The 13,742-nt window shown below is 39.3% G+C and overlaps 1 protein-coding gene across 1 annotated transcript in view; it reads right to left on the minus strand.

Moving 5' to 3' along the window:
* The window catches only part of ZMAT1 (zinc finger matrin-type 1), a 71,608-nt gene extending 61,221 nt beyond the window's left edge, over positions 1–10,387 (minus strand). Inside the window, exon 1 of the mRNA XM_054716858.1 lies at positions 10,324–10,387. Within this exon, the coding sequence (XP_054572833.1) occupies positions 10,324–10,387 (64 nt within the window). The remainder of the gene's footprint in view (positions 1–10,323) is intronic.
* Positions 10,388–13,742: the final 3,355 nt, after the last annotated feature.

The raw sequence follows: 13,742 nt of genomic DNA on the forward strand, positions 1-13,742 counted from the left end.
AACAAAAAGACATCAAATACATACCTACCAACAAGTGAATCTAAAAATCAAGTGAATAAAAAAATCTGAAGAACAGAATGGACTGGTGAATATAATAGAATCAGGGACATAGAAAGGGAGGCGACAGACAATTCTCAGGGGGAAGGGGGTCTGAGGGGTGCAGGAAGAGATTGGACAAAAATCTTACACCTATGGATGAAGACAGTGGCAGGGGGGGGGTTAAGGGTATGGGGTGAGGTGGGGAATCAGGTGGAGTGGAGCTATGGGGGGGAGGAACACCTGTAATAATCTGAACAATAAAGATTTATAAAAAAGAAAAAGAAATAAATATGTGAGTTTTAATATATAGAGGGCAATGTAGTGGTTGGTGTGTTAGCTCTTTTTTGACAATAAATTAACCACCACATTTATCTGATATGTTTTTAGTATATGCAATAATATTATATGAGGTACTGAGTTAACAACTGTATATTTCAGTTACATGCTATAATCATAATTTTCTTTCCTTTTTTTCCACGTTGCTTTCATTCTCTTTCCTGGCATACCACAGACATAGAAATTTCAACTCTAGAAATGTACATTACCTTATTGTAATTATAAGTATTTTCATTATCATTTTGAAGATAGCTATTGTTTTGAAAGCTATTCTATTATCAGGTGTTTGTTACTATTTCCATTACTTTTATGAAAATTATGAGTATCTAAAAGAAAAGCAATAATTAATAGAACTCATATTCATTCAGCAAATATTTACTGAGTGCCTGTAATAAACTCTGTTCATTTTGCATAGTTATTAAAATACTGAATTTGATTAATAGCCCCAAATGGCATCAATTAGGAACCTCCAATATGTTTTCTTAAACTTCAATTTATAACTCCTGGCATTATAATGTAAAAAAAATTCATTTTTACACTTTCATTTCACCTCTTCATTGAAAAGCTTTGGGAATATTTCTCTGGATTTTTTAAATTCACAGTGAAAAAAATAATAAAATAAAAGCCTAATATGCAAATCAACTAAACGACAGAATGACTGGTGGAATGATCAGTCACTATGACACGCACTGACCACCAGGGGGCAGATGCTCAATGCAGGAGCTTCCCCCAGCCCCCAGCCCCCAGGCCCCAGGTTAGCCAAGGCAGGTGTGAGCTCCCGCCCCACCCCCCAATCACCCTGCCAGTTGCCCTGCAGTTCGGCCCTGATTGCCGGCCAGGCCTAGGGACCCTACCTATGCATGAATTTCGTGCACTGGGCCTCTAGTAGGAAATAAAGGACTTGGGAAGCTAAACTTTAAAAGATATGATTCTGTACTCAGGTGGACTTGAACCATGAAAATAATTTCTGTAATCTGGGGGAGACATTAGTAATAGCAGGGGAAGGTTCTTAAGTCAGTTAAATACAAATGTGAGTACTAATACTTCACATTCTATGGACTTGGGCATTACTGAAATCCCCTATGTTGATATAAAAGTATTCAATTCAGCTTGTACCAGAATATTTGCCTTTGATAATATAAAAAGCAAAGAGGATTGATTTACTTGCCAGAAACTCACTTTTTAGGGACCTTGTTGGAATGTGCCTACTCCAAATAGTTGTATTACTGTATTATACTAGAGTAAAATAGCTTTAACTTCTTTATCCAAAAAAGCAATTGAGTGTGACATCTAAATGATCATAATTGAAACTTTCTTCTAATTAATACTGGTATATAACACGACAATTTACAATAAAATAGATTTTTGTGACAAAAGAATAACATTTATGGCTTGAGTCAGAAAAGAATAATGAATCTCTGCCTACAATTTGGTTTATTTTCAGTATTAGCCATTGCAATTAGACAAGAAGAAGAAATAAAAGGCATCCAAATTGGAAAAGAACAAGTAAAGCTGTCTTTATTTGCAGACGACATGATACTGTAAATAAAAAATCCGAAAGACTCCGTCAAAAAACTAATAGACTTAATAAATGAATTCGGCAATGTAGCAGGATACAAAATTAACGCCAAGAAATCTATGGCCTTTCTATACACCAATAGTGAACTTACAGAAAGAGAGCCTAAAACGGCAATCCCATTTACCATCACACCAAAAAAATTAAGATACCTAATAATAAACTTAACTAAGGAGGTAAAAGACCTATACGCGGAAAACTACAGGACACTGAAAAAAGAGATAGAGGAAGACGTAAACAGATGGAAGAACATACCATGTTCATGGATTGGTAGAATCAACATCATTAAAATGTCCATACTACCCAAAGCAATCTATAGATTCAATGCACTCCCCATTAAAATACAAATGGCATATTTCACAGACCTTGAAAGAACTCTCCAAAAATTCATCTGGAATAAAAAAAGACCCCGAATAGCCACAGCAATCCTGAGAAAGAAGAATAAAGTAGGAGGGATCTCAATACCAGATTTCAAGCTGTATTACAAAGCCACTATTCTCAAAACAGCCTGGTACTGGCACAAGAACAGACATATAGATCAATGGAACAGAATAGAGAATCCAGATATTGACCCAAACCACTATGCTCAATTAATATTTGACAAAGGAGGCATGAACATACAATGGAATAAAGACAGTCTCTTCAATAAATGGTGTTGGGAAAATTGGACAGGTACATGCAAAAAAATGAAGCTAGATCACCAACTTACGCCATACACAAAAATAAACTCAAAATGGATACAGGACTTAAACATAAGACGGGAAACCATAAAAATACTAGAGCAATCCACAGGCAGCAAAATCTCAGACATATGCCAAAAGAACTTCTTCATCGATACTGCCCCTAGGGCAATGGAAGCTAAAGAGAAAATAAACAAATGGGACTACATCAAAATAAAAAGCTTTTTTACAGCAAAAGAAACCATCAACAAAACAACAAGAAGCCCTACTGCATGGGAGAACATATTTGCAAATGGCATCACTGATAAAGATTTGATCTCCAACATCTACAGGCAGCTTATACAACTTAATAAAAGGAAGATAAATGATCCAATAAAAAAATGGGCAACGGATCTAAATAGAATCTTTTCAAAAGAAGACAGAAGGAAGGCCAAGAGACACGTGAAAACATGCTCAACGTCACTAATTATCCGAGAGATGCAAATCAAAACAACAATGCGGTACCATCTCACACCTGTCAGAATGGCTATCATCAACAAATCAACAAATGACAAGTGTTGGCGAGGATGCGGAGAAAAAGGAACCCTCGTGCACTGCTGGTGGGAATGCAGACTGGTGCAGCCACTGTGGAGAACAGTATGGAGTTTCCTCAAAAAACTGAAAATGGAACTCCCATTTGACCCAGTAATCCCACTCCTAGGAATATATCCTAAGAAACTAGGAACACCAATAAGAAAGGATATATGCACCCCTATATTCATAGCAGCACAATTTACAATAGCTAAGATCTGGAAACAGCCTAGGTGCCCATCAGCAGATGACTGGATCAGAAAACTATGGTCCATCTACACAATGGAATATTATGCTGCCATAAAAAAGAAGGAATTCTTACCATTTGCAGCAACCTGGATGGAATTGGAGAACATTATGTTAAGTGAAATAAGCCAGTCAATGAAATAAAAATACCACATGATCTCACTCATCTTACCTTATAATAGACAAATATGCAAATTGACAGCACCTTCGCTACGCCCAAGCCACGCCCACCAACCAAGCCACGCCCATCAACCACGCCCACCAGGAAACCGTTGCAGGGAAGCTGGGGTGTGGCGGAGCCCAAGGCCGGGAAAGCCGGCCTTGGGCGCCAGCGGGGTGCCTGCTCTGATCGCAGGAGTGAGCCGACCTGGGGGTCGGCTGGCTCCTGAGATTGGGTAGCAGGGACGCTGGGTGCAGCCGAGCCCAAGGCCACCACCCAGGGCCAAGCCCGGACCCTGAAAGAAGGCAGAAGGCGGTGGCCACAGCCAAAGCCTGGGTCCCCGGTGCCGGCAGAAAACTGGTGCAGGCAGCCAGGTGAATGAAGGTCTATTGCACGAATCTTCGTGCAAACGGGCTACTAGTTTATGGATAATAAAGAACATTATAAACTTGAACAAAAAGATAGATACAGAAGCAGTAAAGCATCAAACAGTCTGTCAAATTACAGCAGGAAGGTTAGGGAGAGGTGGGGAAGATAAGAGATCAATCAAAGGACTTGTATGCATGCATATAAGCATAACCAATGGACGCAAAACTCTGGGGGGTGAGGGCATATATGGGAGTGGGGTGGGGGGCAATGGTAAGATATGTACACATATAATACCTTAATAAAAAAAAGTTGAAAAAGAAGAAGAAGAAGAAGAAAGTAGGAGGGATCTCAATACCAGATTTCAAGCTGTATTACAAAGCCACTATTCTCAAAACAGCCTGGTACTGGCATAAGAACAGACATATAGACCCAGAAACACGGAGGCATCAATCGGACTGTCGGGCCTCAGAGGGAGAGTAGGGGAGGGTGGGGGTAGGGGAGAGAGATCAACCAAAGCACTTGTGTGCATGCATACGAGCCTAACCAATGGTTAAGGACAACAGGGGGGTGGGGGTATCCGTGGGGAAGGGTGGGGGGTAGGAATGGGGGGATGAGGACAAATATGTGACACCTTAATCAATAAAGAAATTTTAAAAAAAGAAACTGGGAACACCAATAAGAAAGGATATATGCACCCCTATGTTCTTAGCAGCACAATTTACAATAGCTAAGATCTGGAAACAGCCTAGGTGCCCATCAGCAGATGACTGGATCAGAAAACTATGGTACATCTACACAATGGAATACTATGCTGCCATAAAAAAGAAGGAATTCTTACCATTTGCAGCAACCTGGATGGAATTGGAGAACATTATGCTGAGTGAAATAAGCCAGTCAATGAAAGAAAAATACCACATGATCTCACTCATTTATGGATAATAAAGAACATTATAAACTGTTGAACAAAAAGATAGATACAGAGGCAGTAAAGCATCAAACAGTTTGTCAAATTACAGCAGGAAGGTTAGGGAGAGGTGGGGAAGATAAGAGATCAACCGAAAGACTTGTATGCATGCATATAAGCATAACCAATGGATGCAAAACTCTGGGAGGTGAGGGCATATATGGGAGTGTGGTAGGGGGGACAATGGTAAGATATGTACACATATAATACCTTAATTAAAAAAATGAAAAAAATAAAAATAAAAAAACCTTATAAGATCTCAAAGGAAGGAATCAGAAGATTATCACATCTCATCAATTCTAGGTAAGAGAACTTTCTCTCTTCACTCCAATTAAATGTTTGTCAGTTACCCTGCTAAGAAATTGAGCTTATTCAAATTAGGTGACTCTACTTTATATAAAATTGGCTATATTTAATAAATTGAATACTACTTTCATTTGTTATATGACAGATTTAGTTGTACAAAACCCCACACTTCTTTCTTAAGATAACCCATCAGTTGTTTATGGCAATAATAGCTATCAACTGTTGTTGTTTTTTTTAATTTTTAATCGTCACCCAAGGATATATTTTTGTTGATCTTTAGAGAGAGAGGCTGGGAGAGAGAGAAAAGCATCAATGTGAGAGAGAAATATCAATCGGTTGCCTCCTGGACACGCCTCAATCAGGGAGCAAACTCAAAAGCTAGTTATGTGTCCTGACCAGGAATCAAACTCACACAACCTTGACGATACTCCAACCAATTGAGTCACCTGGCCAGGGCAGCTATTAATTGTTTTAATGCTTTGCTGAAGTGGGAATTTTACAGTCCAACTGATCTTGAAGCTAAACATAAACATAACTAATATACATATAAATAATATAGATATAGATAGATATAAATATAGAAAATTGTAAAGAACTCTGCATATCCTATTTTAATATAGTGAAAAGAATTGAGCAAACCTCAGAAGGGTTGACTCTAATACTATACACAAATCTCATTCTTAGTCACAGGTTTAAAGCCAGGCATTAATAAATCCGAGAAATAATCATATTAATTCTACAAAGAGCATATGTGCTATATAGTCTCCTTGATTACACTTTTAGAGATAACCTTCCTCAAACATTTTTTATTTAAAAAAATGATTTTTAAAAATAGCTGACTTGACATCTGCAATATTCTAATACCATCATAATTTTAAGAAAGAATGAGAAGAACTCAACACTAAGTTATAGGAGACTGGGGAAGTGCCTATGCTATCCTTGCCAAGATGTTTTAACTCTCTTTTTTCCCTAAAGTCCACACCCCATTTCAGGAGTTTTCAGAGATATTAACTTTGCCAGAAATAAAAACCTGTTGAACACTCTTAACTGTAATGCTATCTAGTATCCTTATTTTCTCAGGCTAGAAGATAAATGTGATATGTGAGTTTGGCAAGTTTTGGTAAAGGTTTTCCCATGTCATATTAATAGTTACAAAATATAATGAAATTAACAAAATTAATTGGGAATACTAGTTATATGTTTAATGTTTACTAAGTCTTGAACTTTATAATCATAAGCACTCTGTGGCTAACTATTTCAGAAGATATGATTGTGAAAAACTGAGTTTAAATCCTATTTAAATCCATTAATTTACTTGATCCCATGATAGTTACTTTGCATGAGAAAGCCACCATGCCATTCATTCCAACAGGTTAGTAAATGTGGATGGATCTGCAAGACTGGTTTCAGGTAGAAAATAATCCTAACAGATAGGTGATGAATACAGTAGGGGACATGCTTAGTCAATATCTTCACATATTGACACCTAATCAAGACAGAGGGTCAGAAACAAATGGTCATTAACCTTTCTCCAGACATCCCTACCATGTCAAATGCAGAGGATTAAAAATTAATTCTAACAATTTTCTAATTATTCTTCCTAGATGCCAACATTAGATTAACAATATAATGTGTTTCATTGTTTTTATAGAGGCCTGGTGCATGAAATTTGTGCACAGGTAGGGTCCCTAGGTGATCAGGGCCACTCAGGGCCTTCCGGCTGCCAGCTGGGGCCTCCCTTCTCCGGCTGCCAGCTGCCAGCAGCCAGCAGGGGCTTTCCTTCATTCCTCACTGTCCCCTGGTGGTCAGTGCACATCATAGCAAGTGATCAAACTCCAAGTCTCCAGGTCAAACTCCCAAGGAGACACTTTGCATATTAGCCTTTTATATATATAGATAAGCCACCATGAGAAGAGTACAGATTTATAATTTTAAAAAATGGAAAAGTCCTATAGTTTAGGAGTGCAACTAGTTATATTTAAAACTGCATTTCCCCAATGATCTTATTCATTTTATAATTTTACTATCAAGTTCTTTAATATAACTGTGTCTAATTCATCTGTATATCTCAGCACTCAGCACAGTGTGTGGTGTGCACACACTTGTACACACACACACACACACACACACACACACAGGTGTTCAATAAATGATTCCTGAATGAATAAAGGAAAGGCTATTAACTAGGTTTCTTATGGTGAACCTGAAACTTTACTGAATAATACAGAGACAAAGGGAAGTCTTGTTAGGTAATTTCTATGCAAATTAATTAGTAACTAAATACAAATCCAGAATGCCCTCCAGTCTAAAACAGAATCCATTTAATAATTTATTTTTCTTAAAGAGGGTTTTTGTTTAATTTTGTTTTGATTTTTACTCTGATTACATCAGGGATATCAATACTGGGTGAAAATTCATTTTTGAGCCATTGAATGTGTTTATTTTTAAAAACTTCAGTGACTAAAACATGAAGTGCCCTACAAAATCTCATTACTTCCTTTACCATGGATTCTGGGTATGTGTTTTTCATATGTCTGTTCACTGGGCACTTTTGCTTGTTGTTTTTATTTTTAGGCTGATTGCCTTCCCCTTTGGAACCTTGAAAGTTTCTAATCTTCCCTGCTTTGCAATTTCTAATCTCCACTGCCATTTGCTCATTACCAACCCAAGACAGATGAGATCCTCAGGAATGTTAGCTATCATTGAAAATGGATCTGCAAATAGTTTATAGCAAGACACTTTCAATGGTCCTATTTGAAGTAGACTTGTAATAATTGAAATCTTGACAATTATTTGCCACCTTTAAGAGAATCTCCTAACTAGGGCTTAAGAAAACACAAGATATTGGCACACCACCAAACAACATTTTTCTCTCTTCTCCTTTATCCACTATCATAAATGACAATCATTTATGGCCTTTATAAAGATCTAAACAAAAATATTTTGAGACCTAATAGTGTTTTAGACAGTGTACTATATGAAAAGGTAAGAGAGTTTTATTTGGACTGAAGTTAATGAAGGATATTTACCTAAAATAAAATGATAGTTTTTGGGTAGCAATTATATTTGGTTTTTCATATCCTAGTAAATTGGCTCAACACTAACAACACAGATTTTATTACTCACTGAATATCAGGTGATATTATTTGGGCAAGGTTTCTTATGGTTTCTAGTGCACAGCCATGGAAATGCCATTGAAAGAATATTAATACAGAACTGCAAAATCATGGTTCATATGTTCAGATCTGAAAACAACCTCGGACTCTGGATAGTCCAAAACCTGTACTTCAGAAATGTCAAAACTCAAATCCAGGAAGCTTGGGATCTGTTCAGGGCAACACATTTTAGTAGATTAACAACAGAACCTATGGTTAATGCACCAGACTCATACACTAGGGCTCTCCTCATTTTACCAGCTAGCAATACTATAGATATGGTATTGCAGCTACTTTATGAATTTTATCTCTTAAAGCTGTTAAAACCTGCATATATTAAAAGACATTGAAACCAAGCCAGGCAAAAAGCCATTTTCTCCATGAAATAGTAGCTCTAAACCTTACTATGCAAAGGCCATGAGAGCCAAACTGAATTGTGGTTATGACCACCTATAACACTGTTCTCTCCTCCTTGCTGGTTATAGACAGAAAGTTTGGTATAAAAACAAAAATCCAGGAGATTTCATATTTTCATTCCAGAACAACTGTACAAATCCCGGCTGACTGAAGACATTAAACAGAGGATTTCAAAGGTTGCCTTCAGTAAGTGAGTTAATAAAAACATCACATCACAGTGCATTTCTAATTTATATATTTAGTAAGTGGCATGTATGTAATGAGCCTATGAGAAATATTGTAAGGTATTTTTTTACTGCTTTGCTTTTCCTCCAAAGTGAAAGGTGCGAACAGATATGGAATAGCACACAGGGATGTGTCATTTAAGAATGTGAAGAGAAAAATCATTTTATGGGGTAATTTTAATGAGCTGTGCTCCTAAGAAAAAGGAACTTACATTATTCTACTCTATTTTGGAGTCCATGACTTTTCACTTTGGAGGCAAGTTAGCAACATAAGGTAACACAGCAAATAATGAAAATTAATACAAAGTATGTGTTGGCAAAATGCTTTAGAGATCTTCAGTTGGAATCCGTTTCAACCACCTAAGAAACATTTCCAAAAGATGCTTCAAAACAATGGCAAATTTTACAGTTTGCTACTAACAGGCTGCTTACAAGTATATAGTACTTTGTGTGAACTAAATACCATATACTGAAATAGTCAATATATATTTTTTTCTGTTAGGAATATGTGTTGTAGGTACAACAGCACTTATTAAAACCAAAACCACCTTAAAGATGGGTCCATAAACCTTGCTGTACAAGGTTTCATTCTCAAATAGCCAAAGAAAACTCTCCAAAGTGACTCCTGAAATCGGTGCTTCTGCCACACTGTCTTCCTCTCCTTTCGATACAACTCCCTCCTCCACCAGACCCTAGGATTCTAAAATCAAACAGATCCTACTTGAAAGCTAAAGTATACACTCTAATACCCCCAAATTCCTAACCAAAGGGGGATTCTTCTCTCTGATTTCTTTGACCTTTACTCTTCGGATCTCTGCCCCCTTTCTCATCCGTCAGTCTCTCTTCCCTTTCCCTGATCCTATAGTTTCCACAGCACTTCTTTACCGTGCCTCCTATCTCTTACCAAATCACACCACAGCTTCCCAGAGCATACTAAGGTGTCCTGACTGGGAAAGAAATTAGGGGCTTTTTTCCCTTTCAAACTCCTGCCTTGTGAATACCTGAGGTTCCTTTTCCTGGGAGCCCCATTCTTTTCGGGGTGCGGGGGCGCGGAGAATTAGGGAAGCCACTCTCTGCTTTGGTCTGTCTTGCACTCTCCGGGCTACTTCTGCGAGGCGGGGCGGGGCGGGATGAGCTTGGCCTTTTACTGCGCCACAGCAGGTGGGGGGGGGGGGTGAGGGTTGGGGCGGTGGCGAACCGCGCCCCTTCAGATCTTGGACCGGCTGAAGAGAGGCAGCAAAGGAGATGGGGCCGCCCCCACAACCCGGGACGGGAACTCACCTTCTCTGAGGCAAGGGCGGGTGTCTACTTTAAAACTACTGTCCCCCCTCCCCGCCGCCGCCATAGTGGAGCCGCCAAAGCCTCCGCTGCCGCAGTCGCCACAGCCACCTACTGGCGAGCTGGCAGGGGTGGAGGTGGCGGAGGAGGCAGACTCAATCACTGCTGCCCCCGCAGCTGCGAAGGCGGTGTAGGAGGAAGAGCCGGAGAAGGAGGAGCAGGAGCAGGAGGTGGAGGAGGAGGAGGAGGAGCAGGAGGAGGAGGAGGAGGCTGCAGAGAAAGTAGCTTCCTCAGGGGAAGACTCTGCCACCAAAGGTGTGACTGTGCTGGGCGCCTCCAGCGCAGCGAAGCGTGGACTATTGCACTGGCGCCTCGCTCCCATTAAATCCCTTAACCCCGCCTCCCTCTTAACCCCGCCCCCTTTGCCCCTCTTTCTCTCTCTTCAGCTTCTGCCTAGTCCTAGCTCCTTCTCTCTGCCAATAAAAACGCTTTAGACCCGAGGGCCGCCTTCTCCCTCTCTCCACTCCTTGGCGTCACACTTCTCCCATCTGTGGAGAAGCGAAGATAACCAAGGGCAAAGGGCAAAAAGCGAGGGATATGAAAGTACCTGGGCCTTACAGAGTCATCTAAAACCAATTCAAGGGGAAAAATAATGTCTGGAAAAACCAATTGATCCCACCCCCAAAATATCTCTAAAATACATCTCCTGTCTTTCTTATAGCTGTCAGTGAGAGGAGTTAGCTTAACAGGGGCAGACAAGGCAGGGGTCCAGTTGAAAACATCAGTACAGAGTACAGAAATAAGCAGCATCCTTGGTCATGACATATTTTCATTACGTCCCCATGAACAACTGCGTGTCCATCAAATGACCCATCTAAATTAAAAACCTGTGAATCCAGTACCCAACCAAAGAACTAGAATATTGCTGATAATTTAAATATCCTCACCATCTTTTCCCAAACTTTCCTCCCAGAGAAACAAATATCTTGATTTATATCAATTATGTCTGTTCTTTTTACATATATTCTTACCACATGGATATATGCCAAAATAGTATTGTTTAGTTTTTATTGTTTTCAAATTTCACGAGAATGTGTATCTTTTCTATGTAGCATTTAGGGACTAGTTTCTTTCACTAAACATTTTGTTCCTGAGATTAGCCATGTAACTAGTTTATTCATTGTCAGTGCTGTACAATATCCCATCCATTTCTGTTGATGTGTACGTGTCCTGTTGTATCTGTGCAAAGTTTCTTTTAGGTATGCCCTCCAGACTCACTTTTTTTTTTTTTTTTGTCTAAAGTTTCGCATATGTCTCCTTTTTCCCCAATTGACCCCCTCCCACATCCCTTACCACCCGGGCAAGCCCCCACCGCCCCAGTGTATGTGTCCATTGGTTATGCTAATATGCATGCATATAAGTCCTTTGGTTGCTCTCTAACGCCCCTCCCCTACCATTTGTCTCTAGATCGATCTATTCTTCTTCATCAAACTATGTTGATCATTATATCCCACATATGAGTGAGATCATGTGATATTTATCTTTCTCTGACTGGCTTATTGCGCTTAGCATAATGCTCTCCAGTTCCATCCATGCTGTTGCAAATGGTAAAAGTTCATTCTTTTTAATAGCAGCATAATATTCCATTGTGTAGATGTACCACAGGTTTTTAATCCACTCATCTGCTGATGGGCACTTAGGCAGTTCACAAATCTTAGCTATTGTAAATTGTGCTGCTATGAACATAGGAGTACACATATCCTTTCTGACTGCTGTTTCTGTTTTCTTGGGATATAGTCCTAGAAGTTGGATTACTGGGTCAAATGGGAGTTCCATTTTTAGTTTTTTGAGGAAACTCCATACTGTTCTCCACAGTGGCTGCACCAGTCTGCATTCCCACCAGCAGTGCACGAGGGTTCCTTTTTCTCTGCATCCTCGCCAGCACTTGTTGTTTGTTGATTTGTTGATAATAGCCATTCTGACAGGTGTGAGATGGTACCGCATTGTCATTTTGATTTGCATCTCTCAGATGATTAGTGACTTTGAGCATGTTTTCATATGTCTCTTGGCCTCCCTTATGTCCTCTTTGGAAAGTATCTATTTAGGTCCATTGCCCATTTTTTGATTGGGTTGTTTATCTTCCTTTTGTTAAGTTGTATAAATTCTCTGTAAATTTTGGGGATTAAACCGTTACCGGAAATATCATTGGCAAATATGTTCTCCCATGCAGTGGGCTTTCTTGTTGTTTTGTGGATTGTTTCTTTTGCTGTGCAGAAGCTTTTTATTTTTATGTAGTCCCATTTGTTTATTTTCTCCTTCGTCTCTCTTGCCCTAGGAGCTGTGTCTGTAAAGATATTGCTACAACATATGTCTGCTATTTTGCTGCTCATGGAGTCTTGTAGGATTTTTATGGTTTCCTGTCTTACATTTAAATCCTTTAGCCATTTTGAGTTGTTTTTGTGTATGGTGTAAGTTGGTGATCTAGTTTCATTTTTTTTCATATATCTGTCCAAATTTCCCAGCACCATTTATTAAAGAGACTGTTTTGACTCTGTTGTATGCTCTTGCCTCCTTTGTCAAATATTAATTGAGCATAATGGCTTGGATCGATTTCTGGGTTCTCTGTTCTGTTCCATTGGTCTATATGTCCATTCTTGTGCCAGTACCAGGCAGTTTTGAGAACCATGGCTTGGTAATTTAGCTTGATATCTGGTAATGTGATACCTCCAACTTTGTTCTTCTTTCTCAGAATTGCTGTGGCTACTTGGGGTCTTTTTTTATCCCAGATGAATTTTTGGAGAGTTTGTTCTAGATCTTTGAAATATGCTGTTGGTATTTTAATGGGGAGTGCATTGAACCTGTAGATTGCTTTGGGTAATATGGACATTTTAATGATGTTGATCCTACCAATCCATGAACATGGTATATTCTTCCATTTGTTTATGTCTTCCTATATCTCTTTTTTCAATATCCTGTAGTTTTCCGAGTACAGGTCTTGTACATCCTTAGTTAAGTTTACTCCTTTTTTTTCTTTTTTTTAAATTTCTTTATTGATTAAGGTGTCACATATTTGTCCTCATCCCCCCATTCCCATCCCACACCCCTCCCCACGGATGCCCCAACCCCCTGTTGAACTTAACCATTGGTTAGGCTCATATGCATGCACACAAGTCCTTTGGTTGATCTCTCCCCCCTCCCCCCACCCCCCATCGATAGTCCGATCGATGCCTCCTTGTTTCTGGTTCTGTTCTTGTTCATCAGTCTATGTTGTTCATCATTTCCCCTAGATGAGCGAGATCATGTGTCACTAGAGATATACTTATAAGAACTGAATGTGAGACGAGCAATAATAGTTATGCTGACAGGCAAATGAATCAGTCGGTAGTGAGTTTCTTTCTGGACCAACAGGTCTTTTGAGACCC

The sequence above is a fragment of the Eptesicus fuscus genome, chromosome 1 (genome assembly GCF_027574615.1).
Source record: "Eptesicus fuscus isolate TK198812 chromosome 1, DD_ASM_mEF_20220401, whole genome shotgun sequence".
Taxonomy (NCBI): domain Eukaryota; kingdom Metazoa; phylum Chordata; class Mammalia; order Chiroptera; family Vespertilionidae; genus Eptesicus; species Eptesicus fuscus.